The sequence below is a fragment of the Helianthus annuus genome, chromosome 2, assembly GCF_002127325.2.
Source record: "Helianthus annuus cultivar XRQ/B chromosome 2, HanXRQr2.0-SUNRISE, whole genome shotgun sequence".
Taxonomy (NCBI): domain Eukaryota; kingdom Viridiplantae; phylum Streptophyta; class Magnoliopsida; order Asterales; family Asteraceae; genus Helianthus; species Helianthus annuus.
The window spans coordinates 17,396,611-17,420,556 of record NC_035434.2 but is presented as its reverse complement, the minus strand read 5'-3'; the positions used below and the strand labels follow the sequence as shown (position 1 = coordinate 17,420,556).

At 37.3% G+C, this 23,946-nt stretch overlaps 1 protein-coding gene and 1 pseudogene across 1 annotated transcript; both read right to left on the bottom strand.

Moving 5' to 3' along the window:
• Nucleotides 1–10,351: 10,351 nt before the first annotated feature.
• On the bottom strand, nucleotides 10,352–14,951 carry LOC118483868. The gene is made up of 2 exons (XM_035979565.1): nucleotides 14,575–14,951; nucleotides 10,352–14,462 (listed from the first exon to the last, which is right to left on the bottom strand). Exon 2 carries the CDS (start codon nucleotides 12,755–12,757, stop codon nucleotides 11,312–11,314), a length of 1,446 nt encoding a protein of 481 aa, XP_035835458.1. The 5' UTR covers nucleotides 12,758–14,462; nucleotides 14,575–14,951; the 3' UTR covers nucleotides 10,352–11,311.
• Nucleotides 14,555–23,416, bottom strand: LOC110933475 (annotated as a pseudogene).
• Between the last annotated feature and the right edge of the window lie 530 nt (nucleotides 23,417–23,946).

Below are 23,946 nucleotides of genomic sequence, written 5' to 3'. Positions count from 1 at the left end.
TTTCATAGGTCCAAAAAGATCCATATGAAGACGTTCGAGAGGCATGCTGACAGTGTTGATTTTCTTCAAAGGGTGAGACTTCTTTGTTTGCTTCCCTTTTTGGCACGAGACACAGATATCTTGTAAATGAAAACTTCTCACAGGCACACCATTCACTAGATTATTTTTCACCAAATGGTTCATGTTTCTCAAGTGAATGTGTCCCATTCTTCTGTGCCAAGATATAGACTCCTTTTCCGTGGCTTTCGAGACAAAGCAAGTGACTTGTGCAGATGTTGTAATCGCTTGGCTCATGTCGAGAATATAAAGATCATTAACTCTCGGAGCCGATAAGAGAATCCATTCTTGTGGAATTTTGAATCCAGGTTTCAGCACATAGCAGCCGACATCATCAAAATGCACGGAGAATTTTTTATCGCAGATTTGCGACACACTGAGAAGATTATGATCAATTTGCTTAACATAATTGATCTTATCGAAGCACACAAAACCATTTGAGATACTTCCCTCTCCAGTGATGAATCCGCCTTTGTCTCCCGCAAAAGCAACATACCCTCCTCTAATGTTTCTCACGTCGTATAGGAGCCGTAAGTCGCCAGTCATGTGCCTGGATGCTCCACTATCAACAATCCAGTGACTATTAATAGTTCCTCCTAGAACACCCTGCACATGTCATTTAAAAACATCAGTTGAGAATGGGGACCCAAGCCTTAGTGGTCTTGGGTCGTCCCTGAGCATCACGAAATGTGATATCAATCTCTTGATGGTTTTCAAGAACAACTGCTCCCCCTGAATTGTCACCCGCCTTAGGTAACCAAGTTCGTTTTAGCCTACCAGTTTTTGAAGATTCTGGTTTTACAGGTTGTGACACACTTGGTTCCCTTTGAACTGTTTTAACTTCAGATTTCAAAGCTTTTTCAACAGTTTTCATGTTCTTATGTCGTTGTTTAGTTTCTTGTTCTTTTACAGTTCGTTTATCATGTTTAGGTGAAACTGACCGACGTTGAGGATGAACTGTTTCAGGTGGAGCTTTCTCAACAAATTTATTCTTTGGAGCATTTGGGCACTTTTTGATAATGTGCCCAATTTCTCCACATTTAAAACATGTTCTCCTTTCAACAAACTTAGGAGAACTTGATTGACCACAAGATGTCGAACTCGTGGAACCTGAGGTACTAGTCTTTTCATCACACCCATTTGTATGTTGAGTGTAATTGTTATCACTGTTACGTTTTAAGATTGTGACTTGTTTCACAAACTCAGTGTTAGATTTGTTCTCAAAAGTTTCAATCTTATCAGTACCCTTGGATGACACGAACTTGACATCTTTTGCTTTCTTTTGAAATCGAGCTCCTTTTGTTTCAGACTTCATCTGAGAGACTTTATGCTTTTGAGCTCGCTTGACTGGTTGTTTACCATTAGAAGCACTAGGTTGTTGAGTGGTTGAAGATTTTTGATTACCAAACTGTTTTCTAATCTCAGCCTTAGGAATTGGATCACATTGTGTTACAACAATTCCCGGAAGTGTTTTTCCCAAAAATTTGTTTGTGTTGTCTTCAAAAACTTTATCAATCAAAGATTGATTTACATTTTTAATTGGAAAAACTTGATCTGAGTAGATTTTATTATCTCCAACCAATGTATACAACACATTACTGCTTTTAACAGTAGACACACATGTCTTATCAACTTTGATAGAATCAATCACTTGTTTCTTAACAGATGAGACATCAGGAGTATCAGGATCACATAGAATGTGATTCTCTCGTGGAATAACTACTCCTTTCATCTTGTTAAGTGATTTATTCTGATCACTTACATCCACTTCTGATTCATCATCCGATGTCTCATAGTCCTCGATAATTGGAGGACTTTGCTTCATGGATGATGAAGTTTCTTGTTCCTTAGAGGATGTGTTTGAAGAATTGTCCGGTTTGAACCCTAGGCCAGCAGCAAATTCCTCAACATCAAGAGGCACACTGGGTTCATACCGAGGCATTTCCTCCTCATCAGGCATCTTGGTATAATTGTTCATCATAGGGGGCGGACATTTCTTATACCCTATGCCTTTCTGATTTCCCTTCGGTTGTTGAACATCGATGATGTGATCAAGCACAAATTGGGAGTTAGAATACTCTCCAATTTTTGTTTAATCACATCATGCTCGCATTGGGCAATGGCTAATTGTTTCTTAGTTTCTTCCACAATGTTAATGTATTCATTTATACTTACTTGCTTGTGGTAAATTACTTTGTTCACTTCGGACACAGTTTTCTTTAATGTTTCAATTACTGATTTAAAATCTTTTTGGTTCCGAGTTAAAGCCATATTTGCCTCTTTGCATTTGGAAACTTCAATAACCAAATTTTGATTATGACTATGAAGCTTTTCTAGTTCAAGCTTCATTTCAGCACATGATTCACAAACACTAGGAGCAGGAGGTTCAGAATTTACCTGACTCGAAGAGGCTGACACATTTGTCATAAAAGCAGTTTGAAAAGAAAAAGATCCGTCTTCAGAAAAGAACTTTTCCATTTCCCTGGATGTAGTAGCAGCCTTCTTGATCAGAATTGATTTCTGACATAAGAGATCATCAGCTTCATTCAATAAATCCTCAACACCAGAACCTGCTTCCTCCTTCACATCAGACTCTGATTGATTATCCCCAAAAACAGAGCCTTCTTCATCAGAACTTCCAGAATAACCAGAACTGTCATCACTTTCAGAGACCTCTTCTTTATGAACATGCTCGATGATTTTTGCATAACAAGCTGTTCCACTTCCCTGATCACCTTCACCAAACTGCACAGACCAGTCACATCCCTCATCAGCTTGAACAGCCAAAGCCCGATTGGGATTTGAAGTTCCAGACTGACCATGATTGTTATTAACTGCCACAATCCTCCTTTCACGGTTTTCTTGTTGGGCATTCACATTTGTAGTACTCGTCTGGTTTCTGAAAGGGTTGTGATTGCCTTGTTTTGTTGGTCGCGTGCACTCACGTTTGAAGTGCCCTTTATTACCACAATTGAAGCATGTAACGGCGTTGATATCAAACCCATACTTCGTATCTTTCTTTCCTTCCAACGAAGTTCTTCCAGTTCGAGCCATGAAATCTTTTGCCCTTCTCACTGCACTAGCAAAAGCCCATTTGATATCCATCAACTCCATTTCTTCCTTGTCGATCTGTTGATAATCTTCATTGGTCATGTTGATGTTTCCAAGCTGACCTGCTACCAAACCACAGTAAGCACTGACCATTGTATTGATAATTTCCATATGCTCCTTAGCAACTTCAATGCTGAGGTGAGAAAGGTTTGAATTATCGACTCGGATTGTGTTAGGGTTTTGAGGTTGAGGATTGTTTGTATAATGAGCCTGCTGTTGTTGTTGTGGTGGTTGGACTTGTGGCTGTGTAGGAACGGGAACGTAAGACCTCGGATCATAAGCCGGAGCAGCAGTTGATTGAGGAAACGGAAGAGAACTTGTGTTGGACACAAATGCAGTTTGCAGTTTAGGTTGCTGAGCTGCAGCGGATCTTGCCAAAGCATCGAAGCCTGGAAGGTACATTTCTGTATTTTGAGGAGCGGGAGCTCGCTTTGCTTTCCTGATTTCTTCATCATTTTTATGTTCCAGCTTCTGAATGAACTCATAAATGTTAACCGTGTCTAGAGTTCCAGTATGCTTCAACAACTCAATAAAAGAACTCCACTTTGGAGGTAAGGCGTCAGCAAACCTATTCACCATGTCTTGTTGAGTAGATACAACCCCATAAGCACACATTTCACTAATCAGATGATAGAACCGTGTTGTCATATCATTTAGAGTTTCGTTTTCCAAAAATTGAAACGATTCAAACTCTTTCTTCAACAAATCATGACGAGACTTTCGAGTAGCTGCATTGCCTTCTCCTCTAGCAACTAAGGCATCCCACAATGTTTTCGTGGTCTTGCAGTAGGAGAACTGATGATAGATATCTTTGTTGAGTGCTTGTGTAAGTGTAGCAAAGGCCTTTTTCTCCAATTCATAAGCCTTCTTGTCATTTTCGAGCATGTTAGCATAACCTTCTAAAGTGGACGCTGCAACTTCAAGATTAGCATTGAATGCATCGATGAAACATGTCCAAAGATCGGTGCTTTGCCCTTGAACATACGTGTGAAAGCGGTTTTTCCATGATGGAAAATCGTTCATATGGTTCAATTTTGGTGGACGGTTGTTGCTGCCCGTTTCGCTTTCACTAATCAAAAGATTTTGAATGCTTTGACTTTGATTGGATACCAAGGCCCATTGACTTGGACTGATTGATGGCGGTGGAAACATACTTTTCGCCCAAGCTGCAGCAGAGGTTAGCTCTTGACTAGATTGTGAGTCAATACTCCAGTCCCAAGGACTTGTACAACTCATTTTGATGAGATACTAATTGGAAACCTTCACAAACACAAACTGTTAAATTCAAACAGACAAGAATAGAAAGATCAAGACTTGTTCGAAGGATCAAGACTTGTTCGAATGATCAACAGTGTTCGAAAGATCACTGTTGAGTTTCGAACAAATACTTCGAAAGACTTTGAAAGATTCACAATCTGACAGATCCTTATCTTTCGAATAACTATTTCGAAAGATTCACAATTTGAAAGATCCTTATCTTTCGAGCAATTATTTCGAAAGATTCACAATTTGAAAGATCCTTATCTTTCGAATAACTATCCTTCGAATAGATTCCCTGGATCGAAGGATAAGTCTCTGACTTCAAAGGATGGGTCGAAAGATGATTATCTATCGAGCCTTACTTGATCGAAAGATGATCGTTCGATATCGAAAGATATCCTTCGATCGCTTCTGAAACAACTGACAAAAAAGGTGACAGGTTGGTGAGAAAGGTGATTGGTTGGTGAACCAACTTTCGGCAGAAAGGATGTTCTGACCTCAACTTTTCACCAACTTTGATTTTCAAATAAAATATGCCCAAAATGGCAAATCTTATCCAGAAAGTCCGGTCACCGGAACTCACCGGAATTTGGCCGGAAATCACCAAATTTCGTAAAAACAAGTTGTAAGTTACCCAACCCGCTCTTGAACACACCCGGTTAGTTTAGAACACGTTTTTATGTTTAAAAATGCAAGAAAACCACCAAAAATGGGTACTAAACCAAGTGTCCAAACACACCAAGACTTGAACAAAACCCGGTTTTAACAAGGTAAAGAGCCACGGCTCTGATACCACTTGTAGGTCCCTCGCGGAGGATGAGGTTAAACCTTAACCTTGTTATATTAACACACTAGCAAGTGCGGAATCCAAGCTAGAGTGCAACCGAGTTGAGACAAGTATAAACACAAGACACACAAGGTTCACCGATTAACACCACTTGTATTAATGCGAATGACAGGTTCCGGTTACAAGCACAAGGTTTACAAATCTGTTTTGTAAACTCTCTAACAGTATGTGTGTGTTCTTGACAGAATGCTCTCACTATCTCTCGAGTGTATCTTTCTGTCTCTCGTGTCTCTCTGTCTACTCTGAAATGAACACACTGCATGGGTTTATATACCCAATACAGATTGCATGCTTCGAAGGATAAGATAGTCAGGTCGAAGGATCATCTATCGACCAGAATTATACCGAACGATCCATACATACCTCGAAGGATGATGTATCCTTCGAGGTCCATCTGTATCCATCGAAGGTTGTCTTTCGAGGTGATCGAAGGATATAAACCATCCTTCGATCACATCCTTCGAAGCAAACAAGCTTACATACTTATTGTTGACTGTTTGGCCAAGTCAAACCAGGAGGATGGTCGACTTGGTCAAACTTACAAGTTTAACAACTGACATCGTTTAATATCGACACGATACAGAATACAGACAAAGTACAGACACAAGTGCACCAACAAGCTTCTTACAAGTTGTTTTTCTGGTGCACGGGGAAGAGCGTTTCTTAATTTAGAACGGATAGTCAGGATCCGTCCCAGATATCACCTAGGTAACAACATCATCAAACACTAAAAAAAATTAAACCGAATAAAACTATACAGCATATACAAACTGTACCTGCCAGCAACCCAAAAGCACACCAGTTGAAGTCAAAACGACCCAATCTAACAAAGTTGTCACCGGGCAGAGTTGATTTATGACTGAGTTTACAGCATCCACTTCCGCCTTGACCTGTCGAATTTACGTTTAGTAAAGAAATAATCATTTAAAATATTAAAAAGAATGAAGGTGTAATAGAAAGATGCTTACATCCTCTTCTGAAGCAGGAGCGGGTGGAAATGTGGTGTGAAGCAATATCTCACCAGAAGGGCGAAATTAACTGCATAGATCCAGTGAGAGATGTAAGGAGTGGTTCTACACCTCTCAGATCTTAATGCATCCAAAATGAGTGCCATAAACATGACTAAATCATCTCAGCTACGTAAACACAACTGATTTTCAAATTTCAATTCATGTCACACTAATCAACAATCTTATTTCAAATATCCTCATCTCACATACACACTATTTCTATTCACACTGATCAACAGTCTTATTTCAAATATCCTCATCGCACATACACACTATTTCTCTTCACAATTAAGCATACTGAAACTCTCAGCTACGTTGACTCAACCTTTTTAGGTCAATTGAGTTCAATTACAAACGTTCCCCTTGCAAAATTTCCCTCAATCAACCTAAACCTAACCTAACTTGCAAAATTCACTTGGCTTAACATTTAACCTAAACTAATTCACAATTTCCGTTACACTAGCCACTGTGCAAAATGCATATATCAAAAATAAAAGTATTCAAATACTTATAGCATATATATAAAAGGGGAAAGCAACCTTTTCGTTTTCAAAACGAGTGCGGATATTGCCGAGCTCTTTATCAACACGAAGACGCTCTTGTTCTTTGTTCTGGCAGTTACGGATCTTGGAGATGAAGACGGAGAAACCTCTCATGTCGGACAATGCCATATCCGGTAGACGGAGATCAGATCCAACGGAGAGATAAGTGTTGGAGTAGAATAAGGCGGTTTGATTGTGGATCCGAATCCAGTTGGATCAGGAAATGATAGTCCACTTGTGTAGTCGTTAGAGCTGTGTGTGACGGTGATTCTCGACGAAGATGTGGATCTCGCCGGTGAAATCATGCTTGTGTTCAACTTGCGTAGGAGTACGAGTCTTCACGAAGTTTCTAGAAATTCCTCTCCAATCTCCTTTACCTACTTTCTGTAACCCTAGCAGAAACAGCTTGTGTTCATCTTCTTGCATGGAATCCCTAGACATCATCAACATTAACACAATCATTAGTTCAACCTAACACAAATAAACCCTACGTCATAAATCATTCAACTGATTCAATTATTCAAACCGATTTGATCTAAAAACGAAAAATTGCACACTCCATAAACCCTAGGTCATAAATCATTCAACCGATTCAATTGTTCTAACTGATTCAATCTAAAAACCAACAAATTGCACACTTAATAAACCCTAGGTCACAAATCAATCATCTACCGATTCATTTATTCTATAACCGATTTGACCTCAGAAACGAAAAAATTGCACACTACATAAGCCATATGACACAAATCATTCAACCAATTGAACTATTCAAACCGATTTGATCTAAAAACCGAACAAATTGCCCTCACATAAACCCTAGGTCATGAATTGTAGGTCCGTTTGCGAATCGCCGGACAACTACGAGAACTAGTTTATAATACCGTAACGAGTGCGGAATCCACGTTACGATACAAACCGAGTGAGAGAGTGAACAAGACGTAAAGATATCAACGATTAACAATTACGTTTATTGATTTCGACAAAGTTTCGGTACAATATTCGACAAATACAAGGCTCACCGGAACTTTCTCTCTCTACACTATCTCTCTAACTTATCTGGACTCACTGTTTCTGTCTCAGCTTGCTTGCTGTATATATAGTACTGACATCGACGAATCAGAACAGGACTCGACGAAAACAAGACAGGAACGTCGAAACAAGATAGGTCGACGAAACACAATAACATTCGACGAAACACTTCTTGTTTTGTCGACCCATAAGATGTTTAGTGGGGTTCGGCCCAGTTGATGTGTTTCGGCCCAAAGAGCATTCTGATTGGCCCAAACTCATGCACGTATATGAATTTCAAACATGCAGATTGTAAACATTTGTGAAGTTTAGTCAAAGTTGTTACATCATCATGACATCATCATGATGATGTCATGATGATGTGTCAAGCGGGAAACATTCTCGGCTCTCCGTGCTTCGCGTGTCGAACTCTGGGACGCATGATGGAGGAATGTCGTGACGTCGGGCTTGAGCCGGACCTAACCGTGTCGAAACTGAGCCGAGTTGAATCGAACCGAGTCGCGTCCACATAAAGTGTACCAACAAACTCCCCCTTGGACGCTACTCGTGAGATTCGTCTTCCATGTCTTCTATGCCGGAGGATCTTCTAAGTCTTCACGTGTCGTAAGTAGAAAGTGTATCAACAAACTCCCCTTTTCATGTAGGAAGTGTGTTAACAAACTCCCCTTTAAGATATTCTCTCCTTTGAGTTATGCTCGTGAATCTTTTGATCTTCAATTCTTTAGATCCTTGTGGTGTTGATGATTGATCAGCGGCAACTCGATCATCTTTATCATTTGAGTGCCTTCACGTCGTGTCTTCATTCCGAAGCTTGTCATCGAACATGTTCTCCTCGCCTTTAGCATCTGCACATGCAAGAAATCTAAAGGCATAATGAGAACAACCGCTTGGAATATAGTTAACATAAACAAATGACACACATGTGACCATTATTCAATCAACTACCGTCCGACAGTTTGAAAGTTTAACAATTTATCAATTTTAGTTTTTAACTTTCAAAACTTGCAAATTTTGACCATTTATGAAGATTTAGTCGATTTGGTTTTCAATCAGGTTTCAGGTAACGAAGACTCGAGCTCCAACATCGTACAATCGAAAATAAGATAGAAATAAAATCTTTTTGGATTTTATAAAGTTTATATTAAAACACACCTAAAATCTTTTTGGACTTTTTGAATATTTTAAATGTAAAGACAGAAAGCAGTAAATAAATATATACAAAGGTGCAGAAACTGAAAGCATTAAATAAATATTTACGAACATTCTTTTTGTGAGTTTCGAGGGTAAGAGAATCATATCAGTGTACGGTCACGCCAAAACGCTCTTTTTGTTCAATTAGTTAACATTAAGATAAGCATCTTATAACAATTTTCGGTGTTGTTGTCCACTTAAGCTCAACTTATCAGATGTAATCATGGCGAGGGGATACGTTAAGGTATGATTTATACTTACCCGCCGGTGTTCATCCACATCACGACACATTCCCGTATCAAGGTATGCACCAGGGTTCATCTTACCGGTGAGTATACCGATTATCATCTGTTTTGACGTATATGATGTGAGAAACTCACTTATTTTGATTTGAAAACAAGCCCTATGTGATAGAATTAATTATTGATGAGGAACTTGATTTTCGACGCACGAGGGCACAGGAGCAAGTCCGTGAACAGGTCAGTACTTTCGTACAGCAGAGAGACGAACTTGACTCCCGGATAAATGTGATATATTATCACTTATTTTGAGGGACATGTGATTGTTTATCACTTATTGAGGTCGAATGCAGTATGTACACGTATGTATGGTATCATGGAAGATCTAGACTTGCGTCTCCGTTATTTTTCGGTAAAAGATACAACCATGATACCCAGATGATAAGTAGTATAAAGACCGAATATCTCAGAACCTCGGCAATCTCTCAAACGAAATTTCAGTACTAAGACCATATGCCAATGAATGGTTCCCACCTGGTCTTCAGTCGATTTAGGTTTATATCACCCTGCACACTTTAAAATGATTGTGAGCCTACCGATACATCTAATATAGAGCTGCTTATCGTTTTTCATTTAAGGTTTAAAGAGGTTTGGACAGACCACTGATGTACTATCATTTTCTCTTTTTCTCGCAAGGAAACTCATTTTTGATTTTCTATTGTTTTTTTTTTTTTTTTTGTGTTTTTGAAATTTTTCGATGTTTTTGGATTTTCAAATTTTGATTTACTCCCCCTAAAATCAACAAACTAAGATAAAATTTAAAAGACACAAAGATATGTACAAAAATGATTTTCCGATGTTGGTTTTACTCTTGCTTGACCTTAATGCCGTTTACCAATAATAAAAAGTCAAATCTTGATTTGTCAAATGCTTTTGTAAAAAGGTTGGCACGTTGGTCATCGGTGTGGACCATGACAACATTGACGAGTTTCATAGTGAAACAATCACGTGCGAGGTGATATTTGAGATCAACGTGTCAGGCCAAAGATAGATTGCTGTACGAGATGATAATAATTCATAAAGCAGCTTAACCATCGACAAGTATAGAAGAGATTAGAAATTTAAAACCGTAATCTGCAACTGCTTCGTGCATTGCCAGGAATTTGAGTGTTCTCTCAAACTGGATATCCACCCGGTGTGGATTTCAAGGTCGATTTTTGTAGCTACTTCACTTAATCCGAGTTAGCTCTACACAGCAACAGGATCAGAAACCTCCATGTCCGGCTGGACTTGCACATTACATTGCACCAACGAAGGTAATTGACTTTCTCTTTGAGAAGTAGTGTGCGGTTGTTCAATCCATGCCAAGGCATCCGCACACCCGGTTGGTTTGTTCAACAAACACATTTTCTCCAATCAAACCGCGAAGAAATGTACACTGCACGTTCATCTTGTTAATTTTGAACTTCAGACGTGCTGCAGGTGCATACATCTTGATTGAATCTATCATGTTGACCTGATAAAAAAAAACCATAACAACCAAATTTTTTTTGGCACATATTCCATCTAGTCGAATTTTTCAACTTCATTCAACCACATTCTTTCATCAGACATTTTTGTCTTCTTTTCTTTTTCCTTTCTCTCCATCAAAGGCAACAATATTCTCCTAGATGTAACAATATTTTGGAGCCTTATGTCGCCGATCTTGTGCATGGACGCTCCACTATCAACAATCCTGAGACTATCAATAGTTCCTCCTGGAACATCCTGCACACTCATTCAGAGATTAGTTGGAGAGGGGGACCCAAGCCTTCACAGACTTGGGTCGTCCGTCATCATCGAGAATTGTAACATCCATTTCCCGATGATTCGGAATTGGTGTAGCTCCCCCTGAAACAGTTACCGATTTTGGTTTCCAAATCTGTTTTTCTTTTTCATTTTTAACTTCTAACTTAACAGACTGTGTTTGGATAACCTCTGGTTTCAAAACCTTTTCAACTTCTTTTCGTTGTTTCTTTTTCTGTTTCATTTCCCGTTGTTTAACAAGACGAGGGTCCTTTTTTGGTGAAACAGATCTTTTATGGTAATAGTTACCATGGGGGGTTCAACCTTTGACTTTCCCTTGGTGAGATATGGACAATTCTTAATGATGTGTCCATACTCACAGCATTCAAAGCATGATCTCCGCTCAACAAACCTCGGAGTATCATAACTGTAAGAGCTTGATGATGAACTTCGTGATATTGAGGTACTTGGTCCTACATCACAACCGTTTGTGTGTTGTGTATAGTTGTTTTGACTGTTTCTTTTCAAAATTTTACTTTGTTTAACAAAATCCGTGTTGGATTTGTTTTCGAAAGTTTCAATTTTATCAGTCCCTCTCGATCTGACGAAGTTTATTTTCCGAACCTTTTTCTTGTTTTGGCTCTGTTTGCCTTTTCCATTTCCTTGGGCAGCATGATTTTGCTTTCGTTGATTGTTTTGTTTTTGCAATTTTTGATTCCCATATTTCTTTCTAACTTCGGATTTTGGGATAGGAGCACACTGAGTTACTACAACTCTTGGGCTCGACTTTCCCAAAAACTTATTGGTAGAATCTTCGAAAACTTTATCAATCAAAGAGTGATTGACATTGTTGATTGGAAAATCATTGTCTGAGTATATTTTATCAGATCCAATCAACGTGTAAAGCAAGTTCATGCTTTCACAGCTTCCAGATGAGGATTCAACAGTCAACTTTTCGTTGTGGATGAATGTCACATCATACTTGTTTTGCAAAGCCTCATGTTTGCTTTGCAAATCACACCACTTAGCATCTAAATCAACATGTTTGTTTTGCAAGTCAAACAAATTAGCTTTTAAAGCATCATGTTTGCCTTGCAACTCAGACATATTTGCCTCCGAATCAACACATTTAACGCTTAATCTAGCACAATTATCACAATTAACAGCAGTGGGTTCATCGACACACACCTTACTGGAATCACTCTCAGATGTTGGCCTTTCTGCATCAGAATTAATAACCTCCCTTGATGATTCACATTCAGATCCATCCTCGCTTGAACTTGAAGTTGTATCATCCTCAACTGAAGTTGAAACATCTTCATCTGAACTACTGTCATGTTCAGAACTGTCATTATTTCCCGAGGATTCACCATTGCTGGCATCTTTGACAATTTCAGCATACAACGCCGTTTTTGTCTGACTACAGTTCCTTGGATCAAGAGATGATGGTGCTACAGTAGAACGATGGCGTTGTGAAGCAACTGGTGGTAATGGATTTCCATACAAGTCTGTTGTTCTTTCTGGTTTGGGAATTGATTGTATTGGATTTCCGTATATGTCTGTGGTCATTTTCGGTTCACTTTGCTTTTGATTGGTAACCGATGCCCATTGTTCTGCCGTAATTTGAGATCGTGTGGGAGACTGAGCCCATGAAGGGACTGGACCTGAACCTTTACTCGTATACATATCCGCATTAGGATCTGGTATCCACGACCATACATATATGTTGTCATTTTCGGTGTACTTTGATGAGAAGGATCATATGATGATTGAGATCCTAAAATGCTTGACCCCCAAAGGTGTGTACTCATGATTAATTGTAAATAACCAAATTAAAACGCAACTGTGAACCAACCGTGAAAGAACCAATATCGACAAACAACCAACTCCACGAAAAATAGTAGACCACCAATAATATGCCACGAAAGATGAATGGCCCAATTGAGTTACCAAGCCCAAACCAAATAACAGACCCACAAATAATTGTCCACGAATTACTAGCCCAAATATCAGTGAAGAATGTGAGGAATTCCACTAATAATAAATCTCTCAGCTCTTGAAATCCACGAACCAAGTCCACAAAGAAATTAAAATGAAAGACTTTAGTTTTCGTGAAGGAGGCCCAAACGGATTTCGGCCCAGCCAACAACTTTGTAGCCTATTTTGTGAATAATGGATTTTGTGAATAACCACAATAAGACAACACACTTTGCCCTTCTTTGACTCAAAAATGCTCTATGTTGACCCAAAAAAAAATATTCGTTGACACTGGTCTTGGGAGTTTAAAAAGTTGATAAAAGTTGGTAAAGGGTTGGTGAACTTTTTCTACTGATACAACATGGCTTCCAAGATGGTGAAAGAAAATATATTAAAAAAAAATACACACCCTTTTCACAGAAAATTTTGAATCGTTATCTTATCTTCAACAGAATTCCGACGATTATTCCGGTCAAACAACACACCGGAAAGATTTCCGAACATAAATTTTAACGTCGAATCTCAAAACAAATTGTACTTATGATAATCTCCAACACTTTTCAACAAGTTTTAAACCAAACAACATCAACCAAACACAGATTTTCGAGTTTAAAAAAATAAGAACTTCAAGAACACAACTGGGTTTTTGACTTTTAACCATAAAAGAGACTCAAAACCCACTCGAAAATGCCACCGGAACCTCGGTTTTCAACAAGAAATCGAGCCTTACGCTCTAATACCAATTGAAGGTCCGTTTGCGAATCACCGGACAACTACGAGATCCTGTTTATAATACCGTAACGAGTGCGGAATCCACGTTACGATACAAACCGAGTGAGAGAGTGAACAAGACGTAAAGATATCAACGATTAACAATTACGTTTATTGATTTAGACAAAGTTTCGATACAATATTCGACAAATACAAGGCTCACCGGAACTTTCTCTCTCTACACTCTCTCTCTAGCTTATCCGGGCTCACTGTTTCTGTCTCAGCTTGCTGTATATATAGTACTGACATCGACGAACCAGAACAGGACTCGACGAAAACAAGACAGAAACGACGAAACAAGATAGGTCGACGAAACACAATAACATTCGACTAAACACTTCTTGTTTCGTCGACCCATAAGATGTTTAGTGGGGTTCGGCCCAGTTGATGTGTTTCGGCCCAAAGAGCATTCTGATTGGCCCAAACTCATGCACGTATATGAATTTCAAACATGCAGATTGTAAACATTTGTGAAGTTTAGTCAAAGTTGTTACATCATCAAGACATCATCATGATGATGTCATGATGATGTGTCAAGCGGGAAACGTTCTCGGCTCTCCGTGCTTCGCGTGTCAGAACTCTGGGACGCACGATGGAGGAATGTCGTGACGTCGGGCTTGAGCCGGACCTAACCGTGTCGAAACTGAGCCGAGTTGAATCGAACCGAGTTCCGTCCACATAAAGTGTACCAACATGAATCAATCAACCGATTCATTTACTCTGACCTACTTAATCTCAAAACCTGAAAAACGAACCTCGTTTTCGTTCTCTGCAGCCGTTGGATTGAGTCCGTACAGCATCAACGGCGGAGGCGTAACCGTCGGCAGCGGCGGCCACGGCAACGGCAGATGAATCGATCGGAGTTTGCTCATACTGCGATAAATTGATGATTGTTGAATTGATAAGATGAATGAAGGATTGGTGTTTGTTACCTGTTAATTCGGTTGAAGATGAAGTTGCAGGTGTGCGGATAATAATATCTTGTTTGTCTGAGTCTGAGAGGATGGAGATAGAGATGGGGCTTTGAATTTCAATCTATGATATGTGGTGGTTTAGATGCGGGTTGAAAGGTTAACAGGTGATGGCAAAGTGTAAATAGTTGGACTATTAGGGGTATATGTATAATAGGTTGAAAGTGGTACATGTATGAAAATGGTTTTTTATTTGTAAAAATAAAGGTTGGTTACAAATGGATTGCAAATTTTGTTACGCATTTCCAACGGAAAATGCATTTTCTTTTGTTTGTGTAGATATTGTGTTACAAATTTGTTTCAATAATTAGGGGGTTTTTTTCCATTAAAAATGTGTTGCAAATGTGTTGGAATTTGCAACGCATTTTTTTGCGTTGGAAATTTCCGTAACAAAATACAACTTTTCTAGTAGTGAGTGTACCACAACTCACTTCAGAGTGAACAAAACAGAGCAATTTACCACTAGATTCTAGTATGTGGGTTTCTCCATGCGTAAAGACTAACCACCGGTCTAGCAAAGCAGGGAGAAATACACTTCGCCTAAGTTTGAGACAAAAGTGAATAAAATGGAGAAGTTGTTGATGTAACGGTTGGAGCGAATCACTCCGTTGCAAATCAAGATGCTCTACTGGAAAGCGTAGGGTGACAGACCGATTTCGAATGAGTACAAAAATGATATGCACGGATCGGCGTTTGAGGAGACACAGGCGGAGACATGGGCGGCAAGTGGTGGGATGAAACAGAGTTAGGGGGTAACGACAACAAGGAAATTAGTGATCGACTCGACTTTTAACCCTAAACTACGACAAACGATCTCTGTGGTTTCCGGCCACCCCTCGCTGACATTATTGTTACTGTTTGAGGTATGCCCTTTTCTTCAATGTTAAACATTGCTTTCAACGAATTGATATTGTTGGTGTTCATGTTGGTGGTTTTGGAAGAGGTACGAATGGAGAAATTTACCGAACAATAAACTCTGGGTGGGGGGGAGGTGGGAATAGAATTTATGTGAGATTGAGGAAGAAAACTCAGGTTTTATTTCATAAAGTGCTTGTGTTTTTCTCTTAAATATTGTAGGGATTGAATTCGTTTTTTAGTGTAAAATTTCATGTTTCATTCTAAAATTGAATTATGTTTTGGTTTAACTTCACATTTTTCTCCATTAAAGTTCACGTCTTTTTTTTTTTTCATTTCATGCATTAAAGTTCACGTTTACCTTCATCAAAGTACATGTTTTCCTCTATTATAGTTCATATTTTCCTCTGTTCAAGCTCACTTTTTCCTCCATTGAAGTTCACATTTTCCTTCGCTAAAATTTTCCTCAATTAAATTCATGTTTTCCACTATTGGAGTTCATGCCCTGCTTGATAAAAGTTAACGTTTTCCTCAATTAAAGTTCACATTTTCTTCTCATCATCTTAAACGTTTTCCTACATTAGATTTCACGTTTTCCATCAAAAACAACCCGATTTTTACATTAGCCCATTCCTAGGGATGGGAAATCAAACCCAAACCTAACTGTAAAGCCGAATCATGAAATTATTTAAGAAGGATACTACCTGAACAATTATAAAAAAAAGAAAATCGGGGTTTGAAACGGATATGGTATTAGGAGATACCCTACTGATTACGTTAGACCAATCTCGTATTCATTACCGGTAATGAAATGGAACATATTAATATGATATGATAATAAAAGATATAATAAATAATATTCTGAAGTTGTTACTTGTGTTTTTATATTAGATTGAGGATGAAAACTCGTGTTTTAAATATTGTAGGGAATGAATTTGTTTTATAAGGGTACAAATTAGTGTTTCATTTTAAAATTGAATTATGTTTCGTTTAAGTTCACATTTTTCTCAATTAAAGTTTACGTATTTTTTTTTTCATTTCATCCAATAAAGTTCACGTTTAGCTCCATCAAAGTATATATTTTCCTCAACTATAGTTCATGTTTTGATTGTAGTTCATATTTTCCTAGGTTCAAGCTCACTTTTTCTTCTTATCATCTTAAATGTTTTCCTCCATTAAATTTCACGTTTTCTAGCAAAAACGACCCTATTTTTACATTAGCCCATTCCTAGGGATGGAAAAAAAATCGGGTTTTGAGACGGATATGGTATTAGGAGATACCGACCGGTTACGGTTACGTTAGACTAATCTCGTATTCATTACCGGTATTGAAATCGAACATACTAATATATGATATGATAATAAAAGATATAATAAATAATATTATAAAGTTGTTAATTGTGTTTTTATGTTAGATTGAAGACAAAAACTCATATTTTATTTCATAAGGTGCTTGTGTTTTTCTCTTTAATATTGTAGAGATTCAACTTGTTTTATAGCATAAAAATTAGTTGAAATTTGAATTATGTTTGGTTTAAGTTCACGTTTTTATCCATTAAAATTCATTTTTTTTTATTTCATCCACTAAAGTTCACATTTACCTCCATCAAAGTACATGTTTTCCTCGATTATAGTTTATTTTCATATTTCCTCGGTTCAAGCTCACTTTTCCCACCATTGAAGTTCACATTTTCATTTGCTAAAGTTTTCCTCAATTAAATTCACGTTTTCCTTTACTGGAGTTCATGCTCTACTCCATTAAAGTTAACGTTTTCCTGAATTAAAGTTCACATTTTCTTGTCATCATCTAAAACGTTTTCCTCCATTAAATTTCACATTTTCCATCAAAAACAACCCCATTTTTTACGTTAGCCTATTCCTAGTGATGGCAAATTAAACCCAAACCTAACGGGTTTTGAGACGGATATGGTATTAGGAGATACCGACTGGTTACATTAGACTAATCTCGTATTCATTACCGGTATTGAAATCAAACATACAAATATATGATATGATAATAAAGATATAATAAATAATATTATAAAGTTGTTAATTGTGTTTTTATGTTAGATTGAAGACGAAAACTCATGTTTTATTTCATAAGGTGCTTGTGTTTTTCTCTTTAATATTGTAGGGATTGAACTTGTTTTATAGCGTAAAAATTTGTGTTTCATTTGAAATTTGAATTATGTTTGGTTTAAGTTCACGTTTTTATCCTTTAAAATTTGTTAACTCTTTTATAAACATCTTAAAATGCCCGGTCTTCCGTCTGTGATCGTTAAAGTCATATATGGACCTGAACGTTTGACCTGCACATTCATCCTCAGCACAAACACACACTTTCTTGCCATTCTTCGCTTGATTCTTATTCATTTTTGGCTTTTGTTTATTCATGACATCAAGGTTTCTAGCAGGCTTGCGCGTGATTCTTCTTCTTGAGGATTTGGAGGGATCATAATCACTTTCATCTTCAGAATCTGCAGAGGACGGTGGTGGTGGTGGTGATGCTTCTACATCCATGAACATAGCTTTGAAGGTCCTCTTTCTCTTCCTTGTGCTTGTTCTAACCACCAAATGAGGAAAGACATGAACCGTTTGATGATCTTGTTGTTGGTTGTCATTAATATCATCATCATCATCATCATCATCATCATCATCATCATCATCATCATCATGATCATCATCATCATCATCATCATCATCCTCCTCCTCCTCCTCCTCATCATCATCATTATCATCAGCAGCAGCAGCATCTCTTACTGCTATCAAAGGATGAACTTGATTAGACATCCATACTTTTCCACACCATCGACCTGCCACATTAATCTTTTTCTGTCTAAATGCATTATAAATAACTGCATTATAAGGCATTTGTTTTTCATAGGATGGAGAGCAACCAAGTTTAGCACTGTGGAAAATATCAATCCCCAGTTTAACCGCCCAATCTTGGTTACCGATTGTGGTTTCTTCATCATCCAAAGCCCATCGTATCATCATCTTTTCTTGTTCTGTGATACCTTTAAATACAACATCTGTCCACCTATCATCCGAAATTCCTAATTCTTTGCCCATAACCCTTGCTGCATCATTTATCTCTCGATAATCTGCAAATTGTGTACATTTACTTGATAATTTTGACATATGTTTTGACTAGAGGTTGAAGTTTTGATCTGTTTACATATGGATTGGTTGATTCTAGCTACCTTTGAATTCGTATCAAACATGTAATAAAAACATATGGCTAAAAATAAAACAAGTCAAAAAGGTTCACAATAACCCGAAATGTAATTTTAATGCATAAATCCTCTCAAACCATATTTGGCACTCTAACTACATGTATATATAAAAAAAGTTGAAGAAGTGTTGCGACGTGCGAGCCAACCCAGCCCATTTCATAAAAGAGAATGTACCTTGATGACAAAGAAGCAACATATGAATTCCACCAAATGAGCGGAGCCGTAGCTCTACTTCACGAGCATGATCAAGACAAAATACATGAAATCTTGAAGAGCCTTTTTCAGAGTTTGAAGAATCACCATAAGCCAAAGCCAAAAGTTTGCGTGCTGGAATGGCTTTTCGTTCCCGAGTACTTGAATTGCTTTTCAATAATTTCCCTTTTACACACGCAAAAATCTTATCAAGAAACACGATAAAAAAACAATCTCTAGTATAACTTTCTTTTGACCCATATGGTAGTTATATGTTTTGTTTTGTTTGTTTTTTTTTTTTGTTTTTATTTTTTTTTTTTTTATTTTGAAAGACCTGCTTGGATAGTTAACATTTTTAAGCCATCAGAACCAGTTCCGGCTTTAAAAACTCGTAAATATCAAAACGGGCCCAAAAAGTACTTTTCAATGTTTGACATTTTGCACAAGTAAAGGCATACCTGAAGAAAGCCCTTGATCTATTACATCCTCATTCTCATAAGACATGAGATAACGTGCAGCTGTTATTGAAGGCTGTACAATGGCTACACATGAATAGCATGGGGACCCGCAAGTAACACATGAAAAAATACTTGCAGGGTGAGCCTTCTTGTACAAAGCATCTTCTGAAAGAAGGGTGATTGGGGATCCATTCCGGAGTGCAACAAGAAGCTCATTACTATGCATAACATCTTGCACAAAAGTTCGTTTCACCATGGCATCTCCTTCACTCGTAAACCTCTCTCTCAGTTGGGAACTTTGTGATTCAGGCATTTTTCCTTTTTGTTTACTGCAAAATGTAAAAATGCAAAAAGCTTTAAGCGTTTTTTAGTACCAGGCAACACTAGTAGAGGTAGCAAAATTGGGTCAAGTTGACCTTCAAAAACCTTTTTTGTCCGTTTTAAGTGTTTCCTATTAATAACTTATGGGTTATTATTTATTACAAAAGTAAAATTTTTGTCATAATAATCATTTCTTTTTTAATAAAATGACATAACATGTTATATGCATTAATTTTTAGAGTAATAATCTAATATTGTTTGAGCTGTTGAATTTATTAAAAGACGATATTGGCCCCTTTAAAACTATTTGACCAGTTTCAGATAAACACCAACCCAAATCGACACATATATAAAATTTTGGTCACGGTTAGTGAATTAATTGAACCTTGATGACATTGACATTGTTAGATCATACAGCAGCTGTGAGTCAGAAACCATAGGAGCAATGCCAACAGAAACTCTTCTGATTGCAGCCACTCTCGCTACTCTCAGCCATCCAGGTGTCGCCATATTCACTGCTTCGGCGCAGTTGAAACCTATTATTAACAAAAGAATTAGAAAAATTATTTTATTGTATTGTGAATTTATTTTTCCCAACAAGTGACTTAAAAGGCATTTTACTTACCATGGCTGAACCCAGAGTGATAAGCTCTGGGGAAAGTAACTACGAATTCTCCCGCGTTTTGAACAAGCCTGCTTAAAAAGAGTCTGTATTAGTTATAGCTTTTTTTTACATCTACATAGAGTTAAATATAATGTGTAGTAGCACGAAAAAGCCCAATTAAAGTATAATAATCACCTGCAGCAAGGAACACCTGCCTTTTGCAGTACTTCTGGGGACAAAATGGTAGTCTTCCCTGCAATTGTAGCAAATGCCACTGAAAACAACACAAAGAAACCTTAATTTGTAATTTAAACAGTAAATCTATACATATAATAAAAGAAACCAATTGATGGACACGTGTCGATACGAGTGACATCTATTTTTTAGTTTTCTAGCCATATATTTATGTTTATTTTTATCTTAAAAATTACAAGTTTTAAAATAATTTATCAAGTTATCCCATATTTTAAGTCGACGTTTATCTATAACTATATCTCTATATTTATATTTATCTTCTAATATAATCTTTATACTTATCTTTAGTTTATTATTTTGCGAGTAAATTGCACAAAACGTCCTTTATGTTTTCTCAAACTTGCAGGTTCCAGCCTTAATGTTTAAAACTTGCTAAAAGCATCCTTTAAGTTTATTTTTGTTCCTGGTTTAATCCTTTATGACTAACTAAGTTAATTATCTCATTTTATTTCCCTGACATGCCTAACATGTGAGGATCCCACTATCACGGAGCAAGCCCCTTTTCATTCTGAGCTATCAACATCCACTCGGAGGAGAGATTCAGCCCGCGTTTCACTGACTAAATGCCAAACAAGCCATATTTGCAGGTTGATAGCCTCATGTTAGTTCTGTATGTGAATTCAAATTGAAAAGTGCATATCATTTTTTGTAATTGTTTTCCTCTTTAATTTTGATTACTTGATTGAGATTACATGTATTAAGTAGGGAAGAATAAAAACTAATATTTAGTTTCAAAGCAATGGGTCATGAATGGGGAAAAAAGAAATAAGTGGATTTAATAGACTTTTGTAATACACAAGTTTATAACCTAATAATAGAAAAATAAAAAAAACAAAGGAAAATTTTCTAATATATAAATACCTAATAGTATACCAATGTTCTTTTTACCAAAGACGTATTTTGACGACTGTGTGTTAACTGATTACATTATATTTATTCAAGCCGTGTAGTACACGTGCTTATTCAACTCATGTTATACATGGGTAATTAAAGATGTAACTTATTTATTATATAAAAATATATTTAATCAACTCGTGTAATACACGGGGTTCTAACCTAGTGATATATAAACACGGGAAATTAATAACCTGTCTACCCGGTGTGTCATGGGTTAACCCGCTTATTTTTTAATTTCTTTTATAATGTGTTTTTATGTTATAACTAAAAATAATCAGATATTTTTGCCAAAGTTAAGAAGAATTGAAGAGAAATTGACATCACGTCTCTATATGTAACTGCTTTATATACATTTATTATATATGTTTTGTTGTAAATTTGTAATATTAGAGTATTAATAGATTAAAGTGAAAAAAAATCAGGTCGAACATGTCATGCTTGTGTCACCCGCGAATATTTTTGTCGTGTTTGGCTTCACATGTCTAACCCAGGTTTCAGATTCATTTTCTTTTCACATCTGTATTAAACTTTTATATATGTTTTGGTGTAAATTTGTAATATTATTAGGGTATTAATAGAATAATATTTAAAAAAAAAAAGTAAGTGCACTTACCATTCATTTCGTATTCACATTTGTATTAAATTTTATTATATGTTTTGGTGTAAATTTGTAATATTAGAGTATTAATAGAATAAAATGAAAAAAAAAAATCATGTCAAACGTGTTATGCTTGTGTCAACCCGTAAATATTTTTTCATCTTTGGATTCATGTGTCGAACACATTTTCGAGTTTGTTTCATGTTGAGGTCCGTATTAAATTTTTTGGTTTGACCCGCCAACACTCGCTTAGCACCCTTAAATTATGCATGATTAAAGGCAAATGAAACACACACCTGTCGGACTTATCTCTCCCGCATAGGCTTGTGTCCTGACTACATCCTCAAAAGCAAAAGCGGCATCCATGGGAACGCCATACCACGTTTTCCCAGCCCCCATGTGCATGTAGTTCAGACTATGAAGATCATGGTCTTCTACATGCCACGCAAACCAGCTATATAACATCCCCATATATATCATTGGGGACGTTACTCCTGGAATATCTTCTTCCACAAACTTCAAAAGAGACCCATGTGCTCTAGCAACCCGTCTGGTGTTCCATTGAGTTTCAGCTACCGTCATGACATCAGAAACCTCCTTCTTTCCTTGTTTCACCCCACAACCTCCCGCCCCTGTCTCCTCAAACGCCGATCCAGGCATGTCGTTTGCGTACTCGACCGAAATCGGTCTGTCCGCCTGCGCCTTCCAGTACATGGTTTCAATTTCCAACGGATTGAAACTCTCCAACTGTTTTATCAACTTCTTTCCCATTTTATTCGCTTTTGACTCAAACTTAGGCAAAGTGTATTTCAAACCACTTTGCCAGACTGGTCTCTGGACCGGGTGCTGGTTTTCACGTGGGGAGAAACCCACCTGCTGGAATCTGGTGGTAAATGTGGGTGATGAGCCATGGTTTATGGACGATAGAGTTTGGTTTAGGTTCGCAATTGTGGCTTTTTTTGACGAAGAAGGGATGGGTGGAATGATTTTACAGATGCCATACTTAGAAGCTTCTTTTTCAATTTTGTATATATAAGAAACTGGGTCTTGGAATTCATTGATTGTGGGGTGGTATGTTGGTGCTATTGGCATAGATTTTAACCATTTGAATATTTCTTCACCCATCACTCAAGAACACACAGAAACTCACACAAGAAAAAAGTTTAGATGTTACCAAAGTGAGGGATCAATGAGAAAGCACAGGTAAATTGCTCTGCTTAGTTCACTCTAAAGTGAGTTGGAGTGCATTGTGTTCTGATTTGTGTGGGGATTTATAGAGAGGAAATGCTGAAAACAGGGGCGGGTTCAAAAGTGGTTTTGGGGAAAAGGATCTGGTTTTCAGGATTAATATGTGCTTTTGATGCCATGCCTTCAATGCAATGGTTCGAGTGAAGTCATCAAGGAGGAAATTTGGGTTGAATATAGGGTACGTGGCTTTGTATATCATGCATTTTGCATCTCTAATTTGCTTCCAGGTAAGACTTTCAAAGTGGGATGATCACCGATTGTTTGTTTAGGAGGTGTGGATCATTAAAGCTGAGGAATATTAATGTGTAACTGAATTGGATTTGTATAGATGGTTGGCAAGATTACAATAGGATTCTATTTGTATGTATCAGATTATTGAGAAAACTAATGTTACATTCAACATTTTGAATTTGAATTTGAATTTGAATTTTGTTTTGATGCTGATATTGGTTTTGGTTTTGGTTTGTTGTGGAAGGAATGAAAAATTTTTAA